The 23085-nt window shown below is 45.2% G+C and overlaps 1 protein-coding gene across 3 annotated transcripts; it reads right to left on the reverse strand.

Moving 5' to 3' along the window:
- Nucleotides 1-31: 31 nt before the first annotated feature.
- On the reverse strand, nucleotides 32-21863 carry map1aa (microtubule-associated protein 1Aa). Of its 3 annotated transcripts, XM_057021114.1 has the most exons (7): nucleotides 21530-21863; nucleotides 20889-20990; nucleotides 10644-10726; nucleotides 10282-10422; nucleotides 3222-10185; nucleotides 2899-3119; nucleotides 32-2766 (listed from the first exon to the last, which is right to left on the reverse strand). In XM_057021114.1, the coding sequence occupies exons 1-7, from the start codon at nucleotides 21846-21848 to the stop codon at nucleotides 2611-2613; spliced, it is 7986 nt and encodes a 2661-aa protein (XP_056877094.1). In that variant the 5' UTR covers nucleotides 21849-21863; the 3' UTR covers nucleotides 32-2610. The 3 variants fall into 3 exon arrangements, with proteins under 3 accessions (XP_056877094.1, XP_056877096.1, XP_056877102.1); XM_057021116.1 differs by lacking the exons at nucleotides 20889-20990; nucleotides 21530-21863 and adding an exon at nucleotides 15101-15385; XM_057021122.1 differs by lacking the exons at nucleotides 20889-20990; nucleotides 21530-21863 and adding an exon at nucleotides 15101-15385 and having other exon boundaries at nucleotides 3222-10201.
- Between the last annotated feature and the right edge of the window lie 1222 nt (nucleotides 21864-23085).

The raw sequence follows: 23085 nt of genomic DNA on the forward strand, positions 1-23085 counted from the left end.
CTATTAATGCAACGCACAAGAAATGGAGATGTTTGTCTTCAGTAAATGTTTTATTATATCTTCACACTTTCCCCCTTTTATCCATAAATATGCTTTCCTACTTTACCTTTTTTTAAAGTATTTAAAGAGAGAAAGAGAATATTGCACTAAAACAAGGGATGAAGAACCATGAAGCAGAAAGGAGCAGAGAGAAAACCCAAAACAGTCACAATGCCTCCTTACAGCACAGCGCAGTCAGGTTACAGTCCCGCCACATGTTTAACAGCTGTTAAAATAGCATTTCTATAAGTCAGCCAGCTATTATGATCTAACTCAAAATTACAGCACACATGCACATAGAAGCAGGGCTAACTGAAAACCAGAGAACATTATGATGGTTTGTTTCATCACAGATATTGTATTTTTTTTTTTTTTTTTTTTTAAGGTTTTTAATCATTTTTGGATAAAATACGGCAATGGTGGGGATGTTGTGAATAGGAGATCCTCTATAGAACAACGTACGGAGTCTGTTGTGTCTGGCAGTTTGGATTTTGGGTGCATATATGTGAGAAGTGCTGAAGTAGTTACTATTAGTGTGAGGCAGTTTTATATGTCTGCAGATTAAACTGGAAAACTGGAGGCGGACCCAGCAAGGTCAACCCTGTCTGATTAGAGAAGCTGAGAGTCTCTATTCTCCGACCCGAAGGAATCGGCACATCATCAAAGTGTTTCCTGTCTTAGAAAGATGTTGTGCTGGATTTAACCTGCCCAGATGTGTTGCGTGTGTGGTTGATGCCAGTGTGACCCATGAGCCCCCTAATGATGCACAGTAACCAAGGCAACCAGGAGATCTAAGTCCTCCACGGAGAACGTAAAGGTATTCTGCATCACATTCATGTGAAGTGTGGGCTGCGGCCCAGTTCTACCTGTACTTGACATCCCTCAGCACCTGTATGAACATGCATCTGCAGGTGAACTGATGAAGGAAACAGCTGTTTGTTTTCTTGTGGATCCTTGGAATACTGTCATCATCTGGATACTTGTGTTACTCGTAGTTATCAAAGTATAAAATTACTGATATCGAACGATAAGACGTCCACATTTGTCACCACGCTGAAGGTAAATAAAATGCAGAAAGGATAAAGTTGAAGGTTTTTGCCTTATCTGTTATTGGCGTCGCTCAGTTTCTGACCTTCTTTACAGAATAATGGAACCACAGGACAGCTGCGAGGTTCGAAAATACCCCCCAAAGAGTTCTGTTGTTTTTAAGACGGCAGTTTGTGTGTTTCAGCGATTCTGCTGTATTTCTTCTTAAATAAAGGATGTAGGATGTAGATATGAGGGAGTTCCCTTTGAGGACATGTGCTGTAGTTTTCATTAGAGGTGACCTGTCTCTTTATGTTGAGGTGACTGGAGAGAACTTTCCTAATGTCAAAATGAACCAGAAAGAATGTGGCCGGTGTGAAGTGTAAATTTGTTTCAGCACACTGGCCGTCATTTGTGCTTCTTTCAGTGGCAGAAATCTCTTTTAAAAAAAGAAAAGCATCAAATCGATGCTTTAAAAGTGCCGTTTTACACTCAACGCGTACAACTCAGACCACCTGTGCGCAGTCTAAAACAAAGGTCACAACACAAGACGACGCAAGCTCGCCGGAAAACTCCAACGGACTGAACGAACACAAGTCTCACAAAGAAAGGCACATGTGGATCTCACCGCATCGTTCCAACCAACCCACGTCAACATACGCAAATCTCCACTCACAACCACATGTTCCTGTTGTACAAGTACATTCTTCGATCTTCAGCTCTGCATTTGTGTAAAGAGAATTTCGGACACATTGAGCATCTGATCTAAAGATCAGGTTGCTTTGTTTTTTAATTTGTATATAACCACGTCCTCTTCAGTTGATCCTCCACGATACTCTAACTGGAATTATACTGAAAAAAAACCCAACAAACACACGATAAAGACTTGATACTCGATTCTAAAGAAACGGATTCACCCGAAAGAAGTAACAGCCACAAAGAAATATTTACTCGAGCCACTGATTCTCGTTGTAGAAGCGTCGTTAATCACTACAATACGTATTGTTGAGTATGGTTCTCTCTACGCTACAGCAAATATAGTCAATGGACGAGTGGAAAGGACCACTGGAGTCTACACCGCAATCTACGTCACAAGGTCATCAGGAGGTCACAATTACAAGACAGAAAGGTAAAAACGATCACCGTTTCCTACTGATCACCTCCACTTTGAGCGTGTTTGTTTCAATGGAAGGATCGAAGCTGACGGTAAAGTGCGCAAGACTTGTGCTCAGAATCAGGTCAATTTGACGCGGAATCGCACGATTCGCTTTTATATTGCTCCCCATCTCATCTGTTCTTTTGCCTTTTTCTACAGTATGATTGGAATTGAAGGGGAAAAAAATATCACGAGAGAAATAACAAGGAGGTGAATAATAATAATGTTGTCAAATGTAGAGACACAGCTGACGGGGAATACAAATGTGGATGACCACTGTAAAAATAAAAAGTCAGTCTCGCGTAGAGTAAGCAGACAGAAGATTGACACATCAGACTAGAGAAGAGAGATTAAAAACAGATTGACAGTAAAACAGGCAGGATAGGATCCTAAAACTCAATCTTGCAGGCAGGGAATGACTCATCCTGCATGACGACGGTGCTGCTGGAGGCCAGGACCATGATGTTGAGCTCCTGCTGCTTCTCGTGTGTCTGCTGGTACCAGTCGCGGGTCACCTCGGTGTCGTGGGTTGGTATGAGGGTCACCTGGAGAAGAGGCAGGTTAGAAGTGTTATTTTGTAGCTGCGAGAATGTTTCATTTCTTCCCAAGGTTTTAACACAAAACACAACAGAAGAGCCAAGTGAAATGCTAAAACCCAAGACGTGACCCGCTTCTACCTGTAGGTTTGAGCCCCACTGAGCTTTGCCATCCAACAGCGCATCAAGGACGGCTCTGCTCGGTTCACTGCTTGCAGCATCGTTACCGCTCACCACGTAGTACGCGGATCGAATGCGTTTGAAAAATTCCTGGTCCACGTTCTTGGCACTGCAGTGGTTTGGAATGTAAGCCAAGTCCACATAAATAGGAGACGAGGCCGAGGAGCCAGACTTCTGAGAACCTGAGCGTGAAGGGCAGAAAAAGAAGTGTCAGCGTATGCAAAAAGGGATCGACTACATGTTTCCTTAGAAATTAAAGTGGTTTATAAAGAAAAGGGTCTCACCTGAACTGCTCTTGACTCCATTTGTCAGGCCCTTGCCAGGGTTATAGCTCGATCGGGAAAGGTCATCGTCTTTTGATCCCTGTCCGTCGGACAGACGTGACATGAGTGAGATCTTGTCTGCCTCCTTCTTCTTCAGTGAGGCGCTGCGAGGCGATGACGTCTGTTTCGCGGGCATGGCAGACTTCTTGCGCCTAGCGGGAGACGCTGATTTTGTTTTCCCAGACGTTTTCTTTAAGGTTTTGGCTTTTGCCTCTTTCTTAATAGAGCCCCGATCTAAAGACTCTGGATCAACCATGCAAACGTCGGGGTGTGGTGGATGAGGGTAGGGGTCCATTTTAGGAGCTGGAGGAGGGTCGTGATACCTCTGAGAAGACTGGTGACTGCTTACGCCGGTGGCCGATAGTTTGTCAACTGGCATGTACTCTGCATCTTCATCTGAGTCAAAGTTGCCCTTACCAGTGGCAGATGGGTATCCTTCAGTACCTGGAGGCATTTCGGAGTCTGACTGAGAGGCTAAAGAATCACTGACGGAGGTGGGTGGAGTATCCTCAACGGCCAGACCCAGTCCTGCTGACATCCCACCAGCTTGGTGCACAGAGCTGCTGTCCTTGCTGGGATATTTGTGCAGGCTGATCTGATCTGTTTGAGCCCTCCGTTTGACCGACAGATCATGCTCGTCACCCTGCGACTGGTCGCTGTGGTTTCCTTGCTCATCGTAGTCTTCATCGCTGGACACCTGCCCCATGCACGGGTTTATGAAGGACGGCGAGAGGTCGTCTTTGCGCTGCAGACTCTTGGAAGAGGAATATCCAGGAGAGGTCCGGCTGGCATAAGACGAGGTTGCACCCCCAGGTACATGACCAGCAAAGTCCTGAGCGCCATCGTCATCATCGTCGTCGTCATCCTGGGCCCCGCGGCTGCACTCTTCAGCGTAGAATGACGAACGGAACGGCTGATCGGCAGAAGTTAGTGAAAGTGGGCGAGTGGGGTGCTCCGGCTCTGTCTCACACTCCTCCTCAAACTCATCATCATGACGGTAATGTGGAGGGGAGTCTCCAGGTACCATACTCATCTGACTCTTTGACATTTCCCATTCATAAGAGGTCTGGTAACCTGCTGCTCCATCCCTGGACTCCACTTTAGATGCACCTGAACATACACCACTGGCTACTGCTCCAGCCAGGGAAGCAGTGTTTGAGGCCACCTCTGTGGGTCCATTGGTGGTATCCATCTTGCCTGTCAGGAGTGGTGAAGGAGTGTATGAACCAAGAACGTCAGGGAAGCCACCACTTTTCTTCTCACTCACATTTGGAATCCCAGGCTTTTCTGAAAATGATAGGCTACCAGCTAGAGCACTGGACGGCGACCTCCGCGACATCTCACGCATATAAGCCTCCTCGTCTTCTTCCTCGCTGCTGTCCGTTTCCTCAAAGTAGTGCTTTCCCTCTACGTCTGGCCGTGGTGAGGATGTCACCCCAAAGAGAGCAGCACTGGCTGCTTCGTTATCCTTGAAGAAGTCTGGTCCTGCAGAGGCCGCAAACCCAACAGCCGTGTCCAACTTTGATTCTTCAGACCAGGCAGGCTTATAGAAGCAGCCCTGCTGTGGGCTTTTGTCCACGACTCCACCTAAAGAAGCTGTACTGGTCTCCATCTTGGTCTCAACAAAAGCAGTGGACGATGGGAAGTGTTTCACCTCCTCGAAGGGGCTAACAGGTGAGAAGCGAGTTATATTGGAGGTGGAATCATGTGTGGTTTTGGTGGTCAGTTGTTTTTCAGACACTTCGAGATAGTCATCTTTAGCTGCAGCAGAACTGGAAAGGGGCGAGACGAGGGAGGGTTCATCTTTGAAGCTGGAATATTCAAAGAGATGCTCAGCAGGGGTCTCCAAGTCTTCTCCAAACTGACGGCTGGTAGAGAAGGAGCCAGAGGTTGAGGAGGAGTAGCTGTACGCCGAAGAGGACGAGAACCCAGTGGCGGCTGTGGTGGTGTACTGAAGGCCAGCGTCTGGTGATGTATTACTGAAAAGCTCTGCTGGATTTTGCTTTTCAAAATCTGGATCAGCTCCGTCGTCCTTGTAAAAGGTGTCCTGCGTTGATTTAAAAGTGACATCCTCTTTGTGCTTCTCCGTGGTCTGACTTGTTAAAAAGGAGTCTTTCTCACCACTTCCACATGAGTACTCAAACCCAGAGGAGAAGCCAGAGAAGCCAGTAGCTCCTAGCTCAGCTGACTTTTTCATGACAGGCAAGGAGCCACTGTTTGTCTTGTCTTCCATGTGTATGAGTGAAACAGAGGAGGTTTCTTTAACGCCGATCTTCCCCTGACTCTCACATCCTGGCATCGAACCCATGAATTCAGCCCTATTTGACACAAACATTTCAGTGACTGGACTTTTTACTTCCTTTTCAGATATCTCCTTGGCACCTTTCTCTATATCAGAATCAAGGGCAACCTCATCGCCCTCCTCCTCATCTTCCTCCTCATCTTCCTCATCCTCTTCTTCAGTAACTTCATCATCATCATAGTCCTCCTCATCCCTTGCTGTCAGATTTCTCATGTCCACCTCCAGACACGTCCCTTCATCGCTGTATCTTGTGGGAGCAGGTTGAGCTACATTGACTGCTTCCTTCGAGGTGCACAGCTGGGCAGCTGTTCCGCCACCCTGGTTTTTAAGAGCCTCTTTTTCTGATGATAAATTGACAGACGAGGCCTCTGGTCTGTCAGCCAATGAAGGTAAGTGGCTGAGTGCGCTGTACTCAAACAACTCCTTTACTTTAACATCTTTTTCAAGTTGTGGCGCAGCAGAAGAGCTCCCAGACTGAAGCAGTAGTGAGCTAGAGGACTCTTTCTCAACGGGGACGGAAACTCCATCTTTTGTAGACACGCTGGTCATTACTGGGGACCGGGGCTCTTGTTTCTGCAAACCCACTTCACCTTTTTTAAGCTCCTTCTCTGTTTTATCTACGGACTCTTGATGATATGAGTCTGAGTCCACCGAGCTTGTCTTGCTGTCGTAAATGTCACCGTAGGAGAATGTTTTGCCGTGCACGTAGGGCGTGTCTTGCCGTATGTACATGGCTTTTTCTCGGCTTTCTTTCTCGGGAAATTCGTAGAGGCTGAAATGAACACTTTTGTCCGGCTCTTGAAAGGTGGCATCTTTGCTCTCCGTGCTTTCAATTTTCGTGTCGGCTTTGCTCTGATCTGTAGGTGAAGGTTTGGAATTGAACTCACATGGGAAATCATCACTTTTCTCCTCATTATCATCATCATCTTCTTCTTCTTCTTCTTCTTCATCTGAGAATATCACGTGAGGTGGTGATTTTGTTTCCACATCAAAAGAAACCTGTGTTGCGTCTGGTTCCTTTACTTTTGTATCTGTTTTATCAGACTTGGCCTCAAATGAGTAGTCATCCAAAAAGCAGCCCTCGTTGGCTTCCATCAGCTTTGCCTTGATGGTGGGTTGCAGATCCTTTTTGACGTAAGGTTTATCTTCACCCTCGCTCTCCTCAGTGGAGTCTTCAGACTCATCAAATGTCGTCTTGTCAGCTTGCAGGTTGATGAATGATGTGTTGTCTGAGATAGTGACTGATTTATCTGTTTTCTGCAAATCGACTTGAGCGTCTCTAACCACCTCCTCTCTCTCTTCCATCTTAATGGGTTTCTCCTCTGTAGGCGAGTAGCCGCTGCTGGTGGGCACAGACTGTGTGGGTGAAGCCAGTTTCATGGTACTGTCATCTGGACTTAAGCATCGTTCCTCACTTTCCTGCCTGGATTGGGAGTCTAAACAAAGTGAAAAGGATGGAGGAGGTGAAACAAGCTTTATGTCAGCACTGGCCTTCACTCCCTCAGTGCTCACGAGGGGATGCTCTTCCTTGACAGCCTGTGTTGGGGAGTATTGACCGGTAGAGATGGGTGGGGGAGAGAAAATGGCGGGAGGAGACTTCTCCTTCTCCTGGAGCATGATGGAGGTGGCATGTTCATAGCCTTCTTGGAGTTTACCTAGAGGGATGTCAACATTTGGAGTCTGGTCTTCATCTTCCTCTTCCTCGTCTTCCTCTTCTTCGTGGGCTGACTTGATCTTTGCCTCACTCTCCATCTCCATAACATTGGGCTGGTACTCATCAGAGGAAGGGGACTTGAAGCACTTATCATCCTCCAGAGAGGAGGTGGGTGAAATGGTTCCTGCTGAGTGAAGGTAATCCTTCCCATGTATGGTCTCTGGGCGCAATGGACCACTGTTACCGGCATCAAGGAAAAGAGTGTTTCTCCCGGCTTCCTCTGTCTGGGGTGCAGTTACAGAAGCTACAGATTGGTCTTCAGCTACAGATGTGGCAAAAGATGACATTTTGTCATAATCTGTAATGGATGTTGCTGAGGAAATGTGTTCCTCCTCTGCAAGTGGGGCGGCAATAACAGCAGGGTAAGGAGCAAGCTCAGGGTCTTGACCTCCCACAAAGGTTTTGGTTTTGACATCCATGACATCTTCTAGGACAGAGGGCTTCATTTCTGTTATTCCACGCATGGGGTCAAATGTTCCGGGAACATCAGGGACAGAGATGTCGTATGAAGCGACATCGTAGCGTAGTTGCGGGATCCTGTCTTCTGTTTCCTCGTGGATCTCCTCATCGGAGATGGTCTGTTCAGTTTCTGAGTATCCGGGAATGGTCTCATCTTGGATGAAGGAGAATTGCTCTGAGGCCGTGACTGGCCCTTGTCCTAGCGGGGCTTCCGAGAATAATCGTTTTTGTTCCACTGGCTTTGCATCCCAGTCTTTTGCATTTTTTTCTTTTTTGGTTTCATCTGTTTTATATTTCAGGACCTCGTCATCTTCGGTCCCTTCCAGGTCAGCCTTTTCAATTACGTCACCCTCCTCCTCTGAGCTATCACTCTTTTTTGATCTGTCTTTTACATCATCCTTTGCAGGGTATCTGTTATATTTCTCCATTTTCTCCTCTTCATATTTCTTGTCAAAGCTCTCGCTGGCTTCCATCTTTTCTTTCGCTGCCACCTGTTCTGATGCTCCCTTGGCTTTATTCTCATCCTCCAGTGTGACTGGGGATTTAGGTGAAGCAGATGTTAAAATGGTGGCTGCAGATGTTACTTTTTTATCAGGGAAAACTAAAGATGTGGCCGTAGCTTCTGAATGCTCAGGTAGCACATCGTTCTGGGGAGGAATATTCTTCATTTTGGACATCTCTTCTGTTTTCAGAGCCTCAAAATCATCAGTGAGATCCTCTGGAGAGGAAACTGTTGACCTATCTGCCAAAGCTGCTGCAGCTTGTTCAGGGACATTGTTGTTGGTTTGAGCTGTTTTTTTCTCCACAGTTTCCTCTTTACTGACTTTATTCTTGTCTGCCTTGGGCTTGGACTGAGTCTTAGCCTTATGTAGAGTTTTCCTCACTTCTGGGGTGAGGGGCTTTAGGTCAGGTTTAGTCATTTTTCTCAACTCTATTTTACTTGGGTCCTTCTTTTTGTCATCTTTGGCTTTTGTTTCTTTTTTCTCCTCCTTTCTTATGTTTTCATCTTTTTTTCCTTCGCGGCTCTGTTTCTTTTCCTTCTTCTCTTTGTCTTTCTTCTCCTCCATCTTGGATGTTTTTTCTTGTTTGACTGTTTTCTCCTTGGATATTTTCTTTTTCTCTAACTTTTTCTCAGTTGCAGGGGCAACCTCGCTGTTTTTCTGTTGCTTGGTGGCTTTTAGATTTTCACTTTTGAGCTTCTTCTCTTCTTTCTTTTCAGGTTTGTTCTCTTTGAGGATGTCACCCTTGGCCTCTTCCTCTTGTCCACTGCTTTCTTTTTTAGTTGATTTTGAGTGGGGTTTGGGTGAAGACTTGAGACTCTCTTTGCTGTCAGTTCTTGATCGTAATTTGGTCTGCTTGATGATGGGAGGAGGCGCACCAGATGATATATCTTTTTGCGTAGCCACTGGGTATCGCAGGAAGTCTAGGTGTTTCAGTTTCTCAAGACCCTCAAAAATTTTGTTTTGCGGCGCATTTCCAGGAAAGAGCACCCTGACTATCTTTTCAGTTGGGCGGTGAGGAATCCAAACAATGAGAGCAGTGATAGATGTTAGATAGGGGACAGATATTTCGCCTTCTTTCCCATTGGACATCGTGACTCCTGTCTTGGCTTTGCTGTTTCCGGCCCACTTCTGCATCAGAAATTGCATCTCTTTGCTTTCTTTCACTGGGTTCAAGACGTACATGTCTAGCTTTCCAACCCCCAGTTTGTGGAACAGTGTGAGAGGTTCAATGGTGTTGCTGACCACCCTGTGGAGGGGTTCTGGTGTGATACCGAGCTTATTAAGGTACTGCAGCGTCAGGGATGCTTCCTCAATGCTTCGCTTGACTTTTAGAGTGGACTCCGGCATCCGAAGCTTCTCTGGTACATTGATAAATACAATTCCTATCTCAGGAGAGATCAGGTTCTTCATCCAGTCACCATTGCCACTGGAGCCAGATCCCTGGTTCTGCTCCTCCTCTTGCTCCGCAATCTTCCTCTGAAACAAACCATTAATGCCAGGGAGGTTATCCGCACCAATGTGGGTCAGCAGAATTGAGTCGATCCTGTCAAGGTGGCGAACCAGCTTCCAGAAACAAGACTTCCGATCAGATCCTCCATCCACTAAGATGTTGAATCCATTAACAGCAAACAGAGCAGAGTCTCCCCGGCCTCCGGGGAAAATGTAACAGCATGGTTTGGACAGCTTGAGGAAACCTCCGGAGGTTGGTGGCTCCAGGAGTTCAAAGGAAGATGGAATGTCCACTGTCTCAGAGACGTACTCGGTGAACTCTGTGACTCCGTCCATTTTGGGTAGGTGGGGATCAGGATTCAGGCAATATTCCAGAAGGTTGTAGATTGAGTGCTGCTCCTGGAGTTGGACCAGAGAGCTCCAGCCTCCGTCCCCCTGACAGGATAATGTTAGCCTGGATGGCTGCAATGAAGATGCCCCAGAAACAACTTCAATCACCTACAAAAGAAAGAACCTATAGTTATTGCCATGGCAAGTTTTATCACCCCCAAACAGAATGGTAAAGATATGTGGAGTGCTGCACAATCTGCTCACTTGAGGGTCAGAAATGATATCATAGAAATGTTGCCAGGTCAGAGATCCACCTTGGAGTAAGATGTCACCACCTTGTTCAGAACTTTGTCCACTCAGTATCAGCAACTTATTCCCAGAAAGGTCTGTAATCAGCGAGCGAATCTGAGTGAAGAAAGTATGTTTAAACACAGGTTAGAGCAAACTGAGACTAAATATCTCATATTTGATTCAAATTGAATTTTAGATCTGTCGCGACAATCATTAATCCATAGCTGAAATCACGCGCAGTCCGACAGGTGTAAACCCAAACAGGCTGCAGCTGAAGATCATTTAAACTACGGACTTCCCAGAGTCGGTCTTTGTGACGTTTGGGCGTGACTCACTTCTGAAGCAGCAGTCTCCTCTGACGGGTTCACCAACACCACTGTCTCCAGAACATCACTCTGATACTGAAGAACCCGCTGGCCTACAGGAGACAAGCGGTCACAAACAGGCCATAAGACGACACCGAGGACCAATAATGACATCAGGACGACATCGGTGATTCTTCTGATTAGCTGGTTTTAGCTCTAAACATGCAATGTCTGTCCACAGCACAATAATATGATTAAAAGTGAGCAGTTTGTACCTGTGGATCTCCTGACCCATTGAAGGTGTCGTTAATGTCTAGGCAGATGTTCAGCCTCACTTATTCAGAATCATAGGTAATGTAAATCACAGTTTTCTGTTTAGCCCAGAGGGAAGAGATTATCAACCATTTTATTGTGGGGACGGTGTGGTTTAAGGTTTAGGAGAGGAATTTGTATGAAATGTACAAACCTATAAATGTATAAACCTTTGACATATACCCAAAATGGTTTTTGCTTAAAAACATTAAAAATAAGGTTGAACGGTTATAAAGATGCCATTAGTTAAATGTGTTTTCTGTTAAATACTGTGTATTTCAGATGTTTGATTTTTCACCTTTAACAGGCCGATCCGAACATCTCCCATCACACACGCAGCTGTAAAATACTAACCCCACCCCAATCCTCTGGTTTCCTCTGGTGCCATCTTATTTACTCACAGGCCTGAACCAGAGACCCCCTGATGAATATAATCACAGAATCGCACACAATCTCAACAATAACAGGCAAAATTTTAATCCTGCAATCACAAGCCTGGTTGGCTGTTGCTATGGCGATGCTTCTTTGGCTGATGCTGCTGACTGAGTTACGCTGACCCAGTCTTGGCTGAGGGAGACGCATTGCAGCATTTCTGCAAGAGGGAGGGGAGGCTCATATGGTACAAGAGGTGAAACAGCAGCAGCAGCAGCATCCTTCATCAAAAAAGCTATATTTACCTCATCTTTACCTTCACAAATATGTGAAAATACATGCATTATAGTTCCTCCATCTCAGAAGAAACCCAGCGTTCATTTGATTTTACCATTGAAATGAAAATTTAATGAACATTTAATCGACAGACGAGAGTCGTGACAGCAGCTCGGGGACAACATTTGCATCATGACCCAGATGCCTATAAAAACATCACATAGATCTGATTTTTTTAAGGCCTCAGGATCCGAGTCCTCTTTGTTTGTGGCGCTAGATTGTACATGAATCCAATATTTAATCACGTGAACCCAAATTTATGCAAATCTTTGCATCTGAAACTGATGTTATCAGTCAGTGAGCTGAAAAAGAAGTTCCAAACAAAAAGCTTTGGCACTTGAAAAAATGCGACCTTTACCGATGAGAGGATGTTTAATTAGATAATAAATTCAAAGGGCAGTCAGCCCACTGTCAACCAGCGTCAGATGCCACCAGTGCAGGAGATCAGCTCTGTGTTCGTTGAGGATCTTCCTGGAAGAAGCAGACTGTGTTCCAGATGTGTCATTCTATTGCATGGAACAACTCTCTTCATGCTTATTCAGAGGATAAAAATACCTCATGAACGAGGCCCGTGGCCATGAATCACTTCCACCCAGTGTAACAAAACTCCTTGGGGGTGTCATGACGGCTGCCCCGCTGAGACCAGGAGATAATCAGAAAGGACATCACTGTGATTCTCACATCCTGGCTGCAACATTCTGTTTTCATCTAACGTTGCTGCTGAGTGCTACACATGTTCCTTTTTTCCTGCAGATGTATGAATGAATGAATAACATTAAAGCAGCAGCGGTGGAATGATTCAGCCTGTCCTCAGATGCCTTCAAACCAGCAACTCCAGCACTGCTGTTTTGTTAACACGCTACCATCCGACTGCTGATTACTTCTGATAAATTACACTGTGCTCGGCAAAGACTGGACATTTTTGTGGCTCACTGACCCACTTAGCTGAAACAGGCTGTACAGTGATCGTATGTTTCAATGGATCAGCGCCGGAGAGCAGCTCAAGTAGAGCCCTTCCATTTCAGGGGATGATGGGATACTGTTGCTGAAGCATCATCTTGTCGGGAGCTAAAGGTTTATGTCCCATCAATGGTGCAATGGTCCTTAGAATCATTCTTTCATGAGAAATCTCTTCACCGCTGTTTGATGGACCCGATGTGAAACGTATTAGAGTCTTTGGTCCACAGGTAATTTACCTCTGCATCCTGGTTCCTCACTTAGGCCCTGGTCTAAGTCGAGAAACCTGAAGGTGCTGCTGGGGGACATTAACTCAAGACTCCAAACAAATAAGGGTAAACTGTATCTGATGTTGTGGACATCAGATCTCTTAAAGCAGCAGCAGTTTCTGAGTCAGTTAATCAAAAATCCATACCTGTGGGCACAAAATCTAGTAAACACGACCTGCTGGCATGGCTACTGTGAGGTACCTCCAGGTACAGACAAGAAACATGACTAATTGGACATTCTCTCTTGCCCAGTTACTGCTGGGAGAGGTTAAAGCAAACCTCATGGGAAGGAATACGCAAGGATTACCAGAAAATGGGTAGAAGGGCGATGGAGCATCAGCCTTAACAAAGAGCAGGAACATGACACCAAAGAAGGTCTGCGCCTCCACGGCTGCATGGCGTTGCCACATCAGGCTGACATTCAAGCTAAATCTAAAAATAGAAACATGAACACCGCCCAGTAATCTCTCTCTCTGTTCCATCCTCTTCCTCCAGGACAGATTCACATGTCACACAGAGGTGAGGTGTCTCTGCTGACCTATCAATGGACTGCAGTGTGTCTACTCCACCTAGGTCCTGTTACTGGTCCCCATCAGACAAGTCTGGTGTAGACTGGTACAGAACTAACTTAATGCAGACCTGTGCACTCGAGACCAGAACCCCCCCCCCCCCCCCCCCACACACACACACACACATATACACAACCCTTCATCTACAGCAGGAAAAATACACATTTGATTAGGACTAGTTTCTGAGGTGGATTAATTTGCATTTGCTGCTCTAATGAGCATGTGGGGCAGCAGAATTAAAGGTTATTTTGGAACCAACACAACGTGGTGTGGCTCGCCGGTGCTGGCTGAGCATTTATGCAAATGTAATATTGTTCTCATCTCTAGTGTGACACCAGTAAGGATGAACACCCCCACCAGTCAGGTACACAATAAAGACAAGACCGCCTCCATCATTCAGGAGTTTCTCCACCAGGCTCATCCCGCTGAGCTCAGCATTCTGCCTCACCCGCCCTGTGGCATCATGGGAGTTCACCGAGCTGAACTGGGAGGTGCGGGGGGCATTTATTAAGCCCAGCAGGCTAAACTGAGGGGTAAAGACACAGTCTGAGGTCTCAGTTTCAGCAACTAAGAGCCAAATTACTGATCCGCTAGATATGAAATCTGCCAGTTTTTGGCAATGTTGGAGAATAAATAAATAAGATTATCATTACAAATGTTTCTGATATCGCAACAAAACATCTGAATGCACCCTCCCCCTATGGCCAGTTGCAGCATATCTCACTAGCCTCATTCCCCTAAATATCTGAAAAATGGGCTGAACCAAAACATAAAGCCACAAAAAAAAAGTGTGGCAGTAAATTTAAATATCTTTGGAATGCTGGACTTAATGATTTTAGAGTATTTCATTGATATTCAGTGTAAAGAATAATGCATATTAGATTAGTAGACATTGAAAAAATCTGGCTCTGGATGAACAGCTTTTGGTGCCTCCCCCCCTCCAAAACACACAAATTCCGTCTAGCCAGTTGCATAAGTTTGGGGTAATTTAGATCTGATCCCTGTCCGTCCTGCAGCCTCATCACACCACAGATTCATACACAACAGGCCTCCTTTTGTTTACTTCAGTGCAGAATGCTGCTTTTTTAACCCACAATAAAAGAATCAGGTCACCAAAATTTACTCGACTGAAATGAGAGAAAGAAATGAGCAGAAACTGTTGACACAAAGATGAGTTGGAGCAGCCGAGGGCCTTCGTAGCTGTCACAACACCACTCATCCACAACACCAGTCATCCACCACACAGCCACCACCGTCATTTTGGGTTCAAAGCTCCTCATTTTTATGACCTTTTTATGATTTTATGATCATAAATATCTCCAGTGTCACAAAAAAGTCACATTCCTTAAGATCATTTAAAGACAAGGCGGCAGGTTCCAGAACATTCCACATGGAAAACCTCTGAAAACAGCCCTGGATTATCAGAGCAGTTTCATATTTTAAAATACTAAAAAAAACACAACAACATCAAAGGAAGGTGGAATGAATATAGACCTCCTTGAGGTGGAACAGGACCTGTAATGACCTCCACATATCTGGAAAAACGATCAGTATGCGTGAAATGTCTGTCCTGTTCCAATTCGCAGAGATATTTTAGTTTATATTTGCTCACACTTGCAGGTCTGTTATGATCACAAGAATGCGGTGAACCGGCTGTCATGAGTCTACTCACATATTCAGTCCGCACAAACGTCCTCTGCGGTCAGATTCCTCCGGTGAGCATCTGCGTGCAGACTGACTCCAGATTAACGATGCGCGGTTACAAAACGGGATCAACGCACTCCGGATCTGCAGATTTTGACCGTCTACTTCATCGGCGGCGCAAACGAGAGAGGCCGAAGAGGAGCAGACGAGCAGGGCTGCTCTGAGCCGAGAATAGCCGCTCCTGGAGCTGAGGGAGGGGCGGGGATGCTGCGGAGGAAGGATGAAGGAGAGAATCGGCCTGCTCCTCATCCACACCTACACGAGCAGCCCGGCGAGATGCGTTCACGGACCTGTGGTAGACTTCAGCTGCATTCCAGTCAATCAGAAAAGAGCCCCAGTCAAGCAATAACTCGAGATTACTGTATGTAATGGCTGATTTGATGAGTCTACTCAAAAATAGGCTTATAGCATCTTCCCAATGTTTTTACTCTTGTAGATACATTCACGTTTAATCAATCACAAAAGCTGCCACATATCCAGCATAGTGGAACTTAAGTTTATTTCAAAGGGATTGAGTAAATAGTTCTTTTGGAGTTTGTAATCGTAACTTGAAAGCTTTTTTAAATTTGAACACTGCCCTTGCTTTATTTCTATTTAATGACTGTTGTACAGAAGTCAATCCGGCATAGGAGGGAGGCAGACTAGTGGGATATTGGGATTATTAGACAGGTGAGGCCGGGGTGTTTTGTTCACAAAATCTAAAATAACAGGTTAAACATGAACTAAGACAAAACATACAAACCAAAAATAAAACTTTCTCTCACTGCGCCGCGTACGATTCTGACTCAAGTCTGACTTGGGCAGCTCGGAGAGGATGTGGATCAGAAGGATTATCTAGGAATATTTCACATGTGGATTGTGGTTTCTGAGAAAGGGACTTTTCAAACAGCTGCTCCTGGGTGGGACGAACTGAAATAGACCCTGAACTCTGCCAGCCTGACTAATACAAACTGTGAATCAGAACTTTAACATAAAAGGGAGAGACATAAGAACATCCCATTGTCTTTAATACAGAAAGATCAGGAAAGAGCAAATGAGAAGATTGTGCAGAAGCAGAAGAATTTCCTATGGGGAGATTTTTAAATAAATCTGTTAATAATCTCTGGAGCAGCAGTGATGCAACATCATGTATTCAGGCAGCCCATCCAACACCAGCCTGCCACACACTTCTCAAGGCACCTGATCCCCCCCACACACACACACATACATCCTACCCCCAGTCCAGACATGCTGGTCATTTTTCCCTTGAATGTCTCCTCCCTTCTCCACCCATTACGTCATCCTCACTGGCTCGCCCAGCAGCTGGGCAGGGTCACATGGTGGTTCAGTAGATGGATGGGAAGGAGCAGAATTGCGTTCAGGACAACTCTGTTCTTCCTGACCTGTGTGCTGGTTTTACCTAAACCTCCACAACCATTTAAGTCTGATTAACAACCTGTGAGGCTGCAGGAAGCCTGGATGGAAGGTAAACAGCATGACGACGGCTGAAGTGTTCCAAAGGCCCCTACAGCTCTCCCGCCTCTGTGAACCCGAAACTACAGGATTTAAAGGAAATCCATCTTCCTCAATCATCTTTGAATTATTCTGCTGAACTAGGATTGAAATTCTTTGGAGTTTGTCAGTCACCACTGAGAATAAACCAGAATAAAGCAGAAATTTCCCACAGAGGATGAGCTTGAAAGCAGCGAATCATCAAAAGTCTCATCTTAAAGCTCAAATCTGTGTGACAGAAACGTAGACGAGTTTTTAATTTGTTTCTTTTATCGTTACTCTGTGACATGAAGGACTGGAGCAGAGGGGCTCTCCTGGCTCTGATGCCCGGCCCTTATTGCAGAGGAGTGCTGGTTCAGATCAATAGTTGCCTCCTGAATTTTTAAACGGCTCGCATTCTCGTAGAAACCAAACCCAACAGTGGAAAATATGCACATTTACTCATTTAAAAGCTTCCAAGGCTTGACAGTGTCGCATTCTGCAATCATCTGTTTTCTGTAGATGCGTAAAGCCTGCGGGTGGGTCCCACACACGCCTGCATTAACAGACACAGATCCATGTGGGGACAGATGTGAGGGGGGGTTGCGGTGCTAATCTATGGACCCAGCTGGATATAACACTGGTTAGTCTAAAAATAATTTATCTTGCTTTAATTCAAACTGACGAATGTACGAATATACGAATGCTGCAGCCAACCAACAGGGGGCACCAGCAATGTGTCGGCCCCACTTTTGCTACAGAGATTTCTTTCAGAATTGGAACAGAGCATGTGGCTTAAAATGCATCTGATTTAGAACGCAAAATTATCTTCTCAACACTGTAATTATGGATAATTCAGGAATTAATGGTGTCTCATATGATTGCGTTTCCACACCCAGTGAAGATAATTAGATTAAATACTGAATCAAAATGGTTGTGATTCCATCTCAGTAACAGCGTTGCTCTTTTGAGCCACTGACCACTTTTCCTCGAGGTGTTTTGTGGTGATACTAGGCTTTTCAGTGCTGTCTGCAGTCTAAACCCACTGGCAGCAGCATTCATGGACACCTTCACTCCTCCTCCTCCTCCTCCTCCTCCTCCTCCTCCTCCACCACCTCTCCTCGTCTGAATTGTGATTGTGATCAGACGCTATCAGGCAAACGTCTGGCTCTGAGCCAGTCAGGGGAGCATAATGAGGCTGCTGTAGCCCAAAACAAAGAACATGAGTCTGGATTTGGTTTAAGATGCAAAAATTCACAATCACAAACATTAAATCATCAAGAAGACTTGATGAAGAGCCTTCCCACACCCCCGGCTTCAGGGTTCATACATCAACTCATTTGCTTATACTGTTCATTTTATACATTATCTGTGTGGTTGTCTTTCCTCTATTTTTATATTTACAGGAGTCTTTATCAGCATTTATCAGGCTGAATCCACTGATGCGTTCTGTAAATCATTGAAACTGACAGAAAAGCTTTTTTTTCTTTAGCTGTTCCCCTGTCAGATGAAATCAGCCACCGTGTCCCCTGAACCGCCTCGCCCATATGCTGCGTGTCTGAGCTGCATCTGTTATTGTTCGGCGAGCCACTCTGAGGAGCAGAGCAGATCCTTCAGGAAGGCCGGAGGACGTTGGCCATCCCTCAGCTCATATGTCCCCACCAGGGAGGTCGCTGTCGTTTTGGCTGCCTGAATTCCTCTGAATCGGGGAGGGTGGTTCTAGTGGTGGATCTTATTTAACTCAACAGCCCTGACTGTAAATGTGGTGCTCACAGGTTTCTATTTTCAGCTCTGGGTATTCAGACTAAACAAGTAAGCGTATTTCCTATGCTGAACCATCGGCGAGATGGACGTCTGAAGGTCTTATTTGATCATAAATGCCTTTCATCATGCTTGTTCTGCCGGTCAGGATGACTGTGCACTCTTCCAGCAGCTCTCAGCAGCTTCCCGACACGGACACAGAGGAGCCAAACTATCACTGCAGCCTGTTCCTCCGCTTTCCTGAAGAGTAAATATGAATGAGATGTGTGCTGATTTGGTCAATGGATTTATTGGTAGAAAACAATATGTAAATATGCCTTTTTGTTCTGCCTCCAGCTTCAAAATGTTAATTGAGAGCTGCCACACCTCCCTCAGTTTTATTCCACTAACACGTCAACACAAAGCAAACGTGACAGCACTGCTTGAGGATCACAGCTATTGTTTGTTCTGCTGCCTCTGATTTACACTGAAACACTAATGCAAATTATCCCCAAGTTGCAATCAAACATATCCAACATCCATATTGCACCAAATCAAACTTTTGCTCTTTCATTTAACGATATTTATATAAAAAAATACCCTGAGTGCTGAGTCATTGGTTTTATATGGCTTCCTGCATGTGCTTCATTAATTATTCCTTTGCTGATCGATACAGTTCCTCTGACATGAACATTGTAATCATAATTCATTGGAAGTATTAATCCCAACTCCTAAAACAGCCTCCATTTGCATGTTAGACAGTACCAACTCTATCTTACTGCAGCTAAGGTGGATCCTATTAAAACAACATACAACCATCCATAAACTGCTGAGGTAATCATGGCCAAAGATCTCACAGTTGGACTTTTATTTGAAACTAAACAGAGACGTGGGACGATCGTCATTTCAGATGCGTTAGGAGACAATAAATGTCTCACGTCTGCGACAAAGGCGGAGTTCTCCCCCAATTTACATTCCATTGTTTCTCTTTTGGTTCATTTGCGGGATCACATGTGTAAATCCACATTAGTGAAGGCACCATCAATACTGGACTTATGCTGGACAAAGGTTTTTAGAGGAAAAACCATTGGAAAAGGAGTCGTTGGTGCTCGAGTCGCCCAAAGTCAGAACTTGTCCTTTATTTGTCTTTTCTGGTGTTTCTCTGGGCCTAGTTTTCATGTTTATTTTCCATGTGAGTTTTCTCTGGTTACTCCAGTTTCCTCCAAACAGGCATATCAGGGACACCGAGACTGAATCGACCCCAGTGATGGACTGGTGACCCCTCCCCCAACGACTCTATTAGGAATAAGTGTCATCAACTCCGACCTCAACAGAATGGTTACCATAACGATACAATGTTAGCCACGGCCATGTTGCAGCTCCACAAAGCTTTGGAGAACGGATGTAATCCACTATTGTAAAGATAATTGCTTGGTTTTGATGTTCTTTTAATTAATGTTTAGTACAGAATAGTGAATATGACTCATTTAGAAAGTGTTCAAGCTGCACTCAGCCACCTCCTCCTGCACTTCAGAGAGGACAGGAGGAGAGAAACACAACAGGGTGATAGAGGGGTGAGGGTGAGACAACGGAAATGTCAGAAATACCTGGTGATAATTGTTGTTATATATCAGCCAAATGGATAATTACTCATGATTTATTCATGAAATCATCCGATCGGCAGGGAAACGTGTGCCGCGTGCTGGTGTGAGGGGAATGTGTGATCCAGCACATTCTGACAGTCAACATTGGGTTTATCAAATCCGTCACAAACAGCAAAAGACAAGTTTTAGATTCTTATTCATATAATTCCGGTCGCAAATATGCAATTGGTATTCTGAATAACTGCATAAATCCATCTGAGAGGAACGTAGATATTCAAAAATTCAAGGATGTGCCCTAATTTTGACAGAAAATGGATGAAATTTACTTTTACTTCACTCAACCTGCTCTTCTGCCCTCTAGTGGCTACAAGCTGAGGTTTTTTTTTACAGCTTTTGTGGTCAAATATGAGAATAATGAGCCAAATCCTGCTGTAGCAGTACCCTGAGGTTCCCCAAAATGAAATTTGCTCTTTCTCAGATTGATTGTGCCTTTCAAAATATATATCATAAGACTCTGCGCTGTTTTTATTTTTTACATAACACCGTGGGGGCGGAAACAAGCACACAGAGATCCGCCTGATTTGAAACCTCTGGGAATGGTTTGTCCAACCTGGACAGAAGTAAAAACGAGATGATTTAGTGGGAACATCCCAGTCACAGGTTTCTCACCAGCCCTCATTGACCCCCCTCCCTCCCCCGACCACACACACACACACACACACACACACACACACACACACTGACAGGTCAGCTCTCCTGCAGAAGGATTGTTTATGTGGAGGCTGAGGACTGAGGTTCAACAGATGATGGACACAAGTGTTCAAATGCTCCACGGACACACAAAATCCCCGCAGACCCTCTGCTGAGGAACCACGGTGACATCGTCTCCAAGCAACAGGAAAACGAGCACATGGAGAGTTTGTGTGTGCCGATTGGACTGACCTTTAACCTGTGCGGAGAACTGAGCAGTGTGTTTGGCCTTAAACACCTGAAGCTCCTTGTCCAGGTCACACACTGTCAGATCAACATTCCAGGAGAGCAAAGCTGTTGGTGGAAGAACATCGTCATTGACTGTTGAGCAGTTTGAAGGTTTTTTCCAGCTTTATCTTTTGTCTTTACCTACATGCAGGAAACAAATGTTGCGTCAGGAGAGCCAACACGTCGAGGAGGAGAACTAAAAACTGATCCAATAAACATCTCAAATGCAGACACAGATCATAAAGCTGATTATACTTCTGCTATTATCAGTTAGTTTTACGGTATAGTTGAAGAACTTATAAAAACAATAGTTTTTATATGTTGGGAGAGAGAACTGTTCAGACTCTGCATGAGAAGGTTTGATTGGAAAAATCATAATGTCAAATTCATGAAACGCCAAATTAGAATGACAGTGATTATGTTTGAATGATGGGCGGACATATATGTAAAAGATACACAAAGAAACATAAATCTTCAACACAATCAGTTCTTTAACTTTTGATTCAAAGACTCCAACACGAGGGTGGATGAGAATATTCTGTGATGAAAGAAAATGCCTGAAAATGTTGAGTGACGGGTCATCAGAGCCCCCTTAGACGTTTTACCTTGAGCGATCTGGTTCCTGACAGCGTCGAGGTGATGGCTGTTGCAGAGCTCGCCAATTACAATCAGCATCCGATAGTTTCTGTCTGGGAACGCAGCTCCGGAGCGCTGAACCTCCGTATCGGCTCGCTCCACCGGGGCAGCTGCTGCGATTTCCATGGTAACAGTGCCATCAGCGGCTGCTGCGCTCTCCCCTGTCTCCATGACAACTGCCTCCATGGCAGCGTGACGGTGCAGGACGAGCTGGAAGGACTGGTGGGCGTGGCTTCCCTGACAGCGATTGGCTGGCAGGTGTTGAGAGGAGTCGATGTTGCAGAGCATTATTGGATGTGAGGAAAAGAGGGTTGGGAGCACCTGTCATAGTTCCTGAACTACACTGAGACCAGAGTGAAAAGCAAGGATATTTTATTACAAAAGCAGTGTCTGATTTGAAAGCATGAGCACTTATAATGGCTTAAAGCGTCGTTATGTTGGCTAAGTCTTATCTGTGCCACTCACGCCAGCCTTCTGTTCAAACCCCACAGACAAAAATTAGACTTCTGTGGCACAACAAAGCTGCTATTTATACCGCCGTGACGGCACGTACCAGGCAGCATGCTCCTTTTCTTACACTGACAGCTCTTTGTTCCCATTAAGACCAAAAAAAGAAGCACCAACCGCACCAAAAGAGGCCGAAAACAAAGGGAATCGAGCATTATTTTAGACAACAACACTTCTGGCTGAGCTCATTCTGCAGGGTACAGATTTATTTTGACAACACGCAGCTAAAAATTGACCCGGGACAAAAATACGTTTCACTTGTGCTCCCATTTTTAAGACAAACTTCTTAATTTATTCATTTTAACACTAATCGGGTGTCGATGGAGACACTGATGAGACTGACGCGACTGCTCAACACAGACCAGCTGCTTCAATCGCCCGTAGAAGGCGTTTTTAGTTTGATAAACTGACCTCAAAAATCGTCAATGGTGTGAAAATAAATCATTTTTGTGTGGAACCTTTCCCACGCGGTGACATCGGAAGTTTTCACCTGTTGGATTGATATCTCAGACTTCCAAACCTTCATTTTAATCAGCTAAAATGTCCTCTCCTGTTCTTAAAACCAGTATAAAACAGCAGTGCTGATGTGACTCTGCTGCAGGGTCAATTAGGAAGACCCTCAGCCTGTGATGGGCACGGACGGAACATTAGAATTTAGATCTTGGATGAGAGGGTTCATTGCTGGACGAACTTCTGAGTCTCACAGCTTGATATCAAACTAACTGTATGTCAGCGTCGCGACTGTTATCCTGCCTCTGTGATCTCCCACTACAGCCTGTAATGATGCTCCTCTGGAGGATGAGGAGGGTGAGTGAGTGAGTCAGCACTGTTACTGAGGCCAGGGAGTCTCCTGCCCCCTGTTGGCAGGGCGGAGAGCAGCAGGGGCCCCTCATTTCAAACTCTGATTCCGTTATTAACTTTGCACAAGGCTCCGTTCAAAAGGATCCGTTCAAAAACCAAAAACGTGAACTCGCGCAACAGAGAAACACATCAGGAGGGTGTGATCTACAATCATGCC

Source organism: Takifugu flavidus, chromosome 2 (genome assembly GCF_003711565.1).
Source record: "Takifugu flavidus isolate HTHZ2018 chromosome 2, ASM371156v2, whole genome shotgun sequence".
NCBI lineage: Eukaryota > Metazoa > Chordata > Actinopteri > Tetraodontiformes > Tetraodontidae > Takifugu > Takifugu flavidus.

What these genes read in the sequence shown, in the direction of transcription:
- map1aa (XM_057021114.1), bottom strand. Translation starts at nt 21,848, where the DNA reads ATGCTCTGCAACATCGACTCCTCTCAACACCTGCCAGCCAATCGCTGT. An exon ending in ATATCATTTCTGACCCTCAA is followed by an intron (nt 10,186 to 10,281) that starts GTGAGCAGATTG and finishes TTTCTTTTGTAG; the next exon opens with GTGATTGAAGTTGTTTCTGG. An exon ending in AGTGGGGCTCAAACCTACAG is followed by an intron (nt 2,767 to 2,898) that starts GTAGAAGCGGGT and finishes CCTCTTCTCCAG; the next exon opens with GTGACCCTCATACCAACCCA.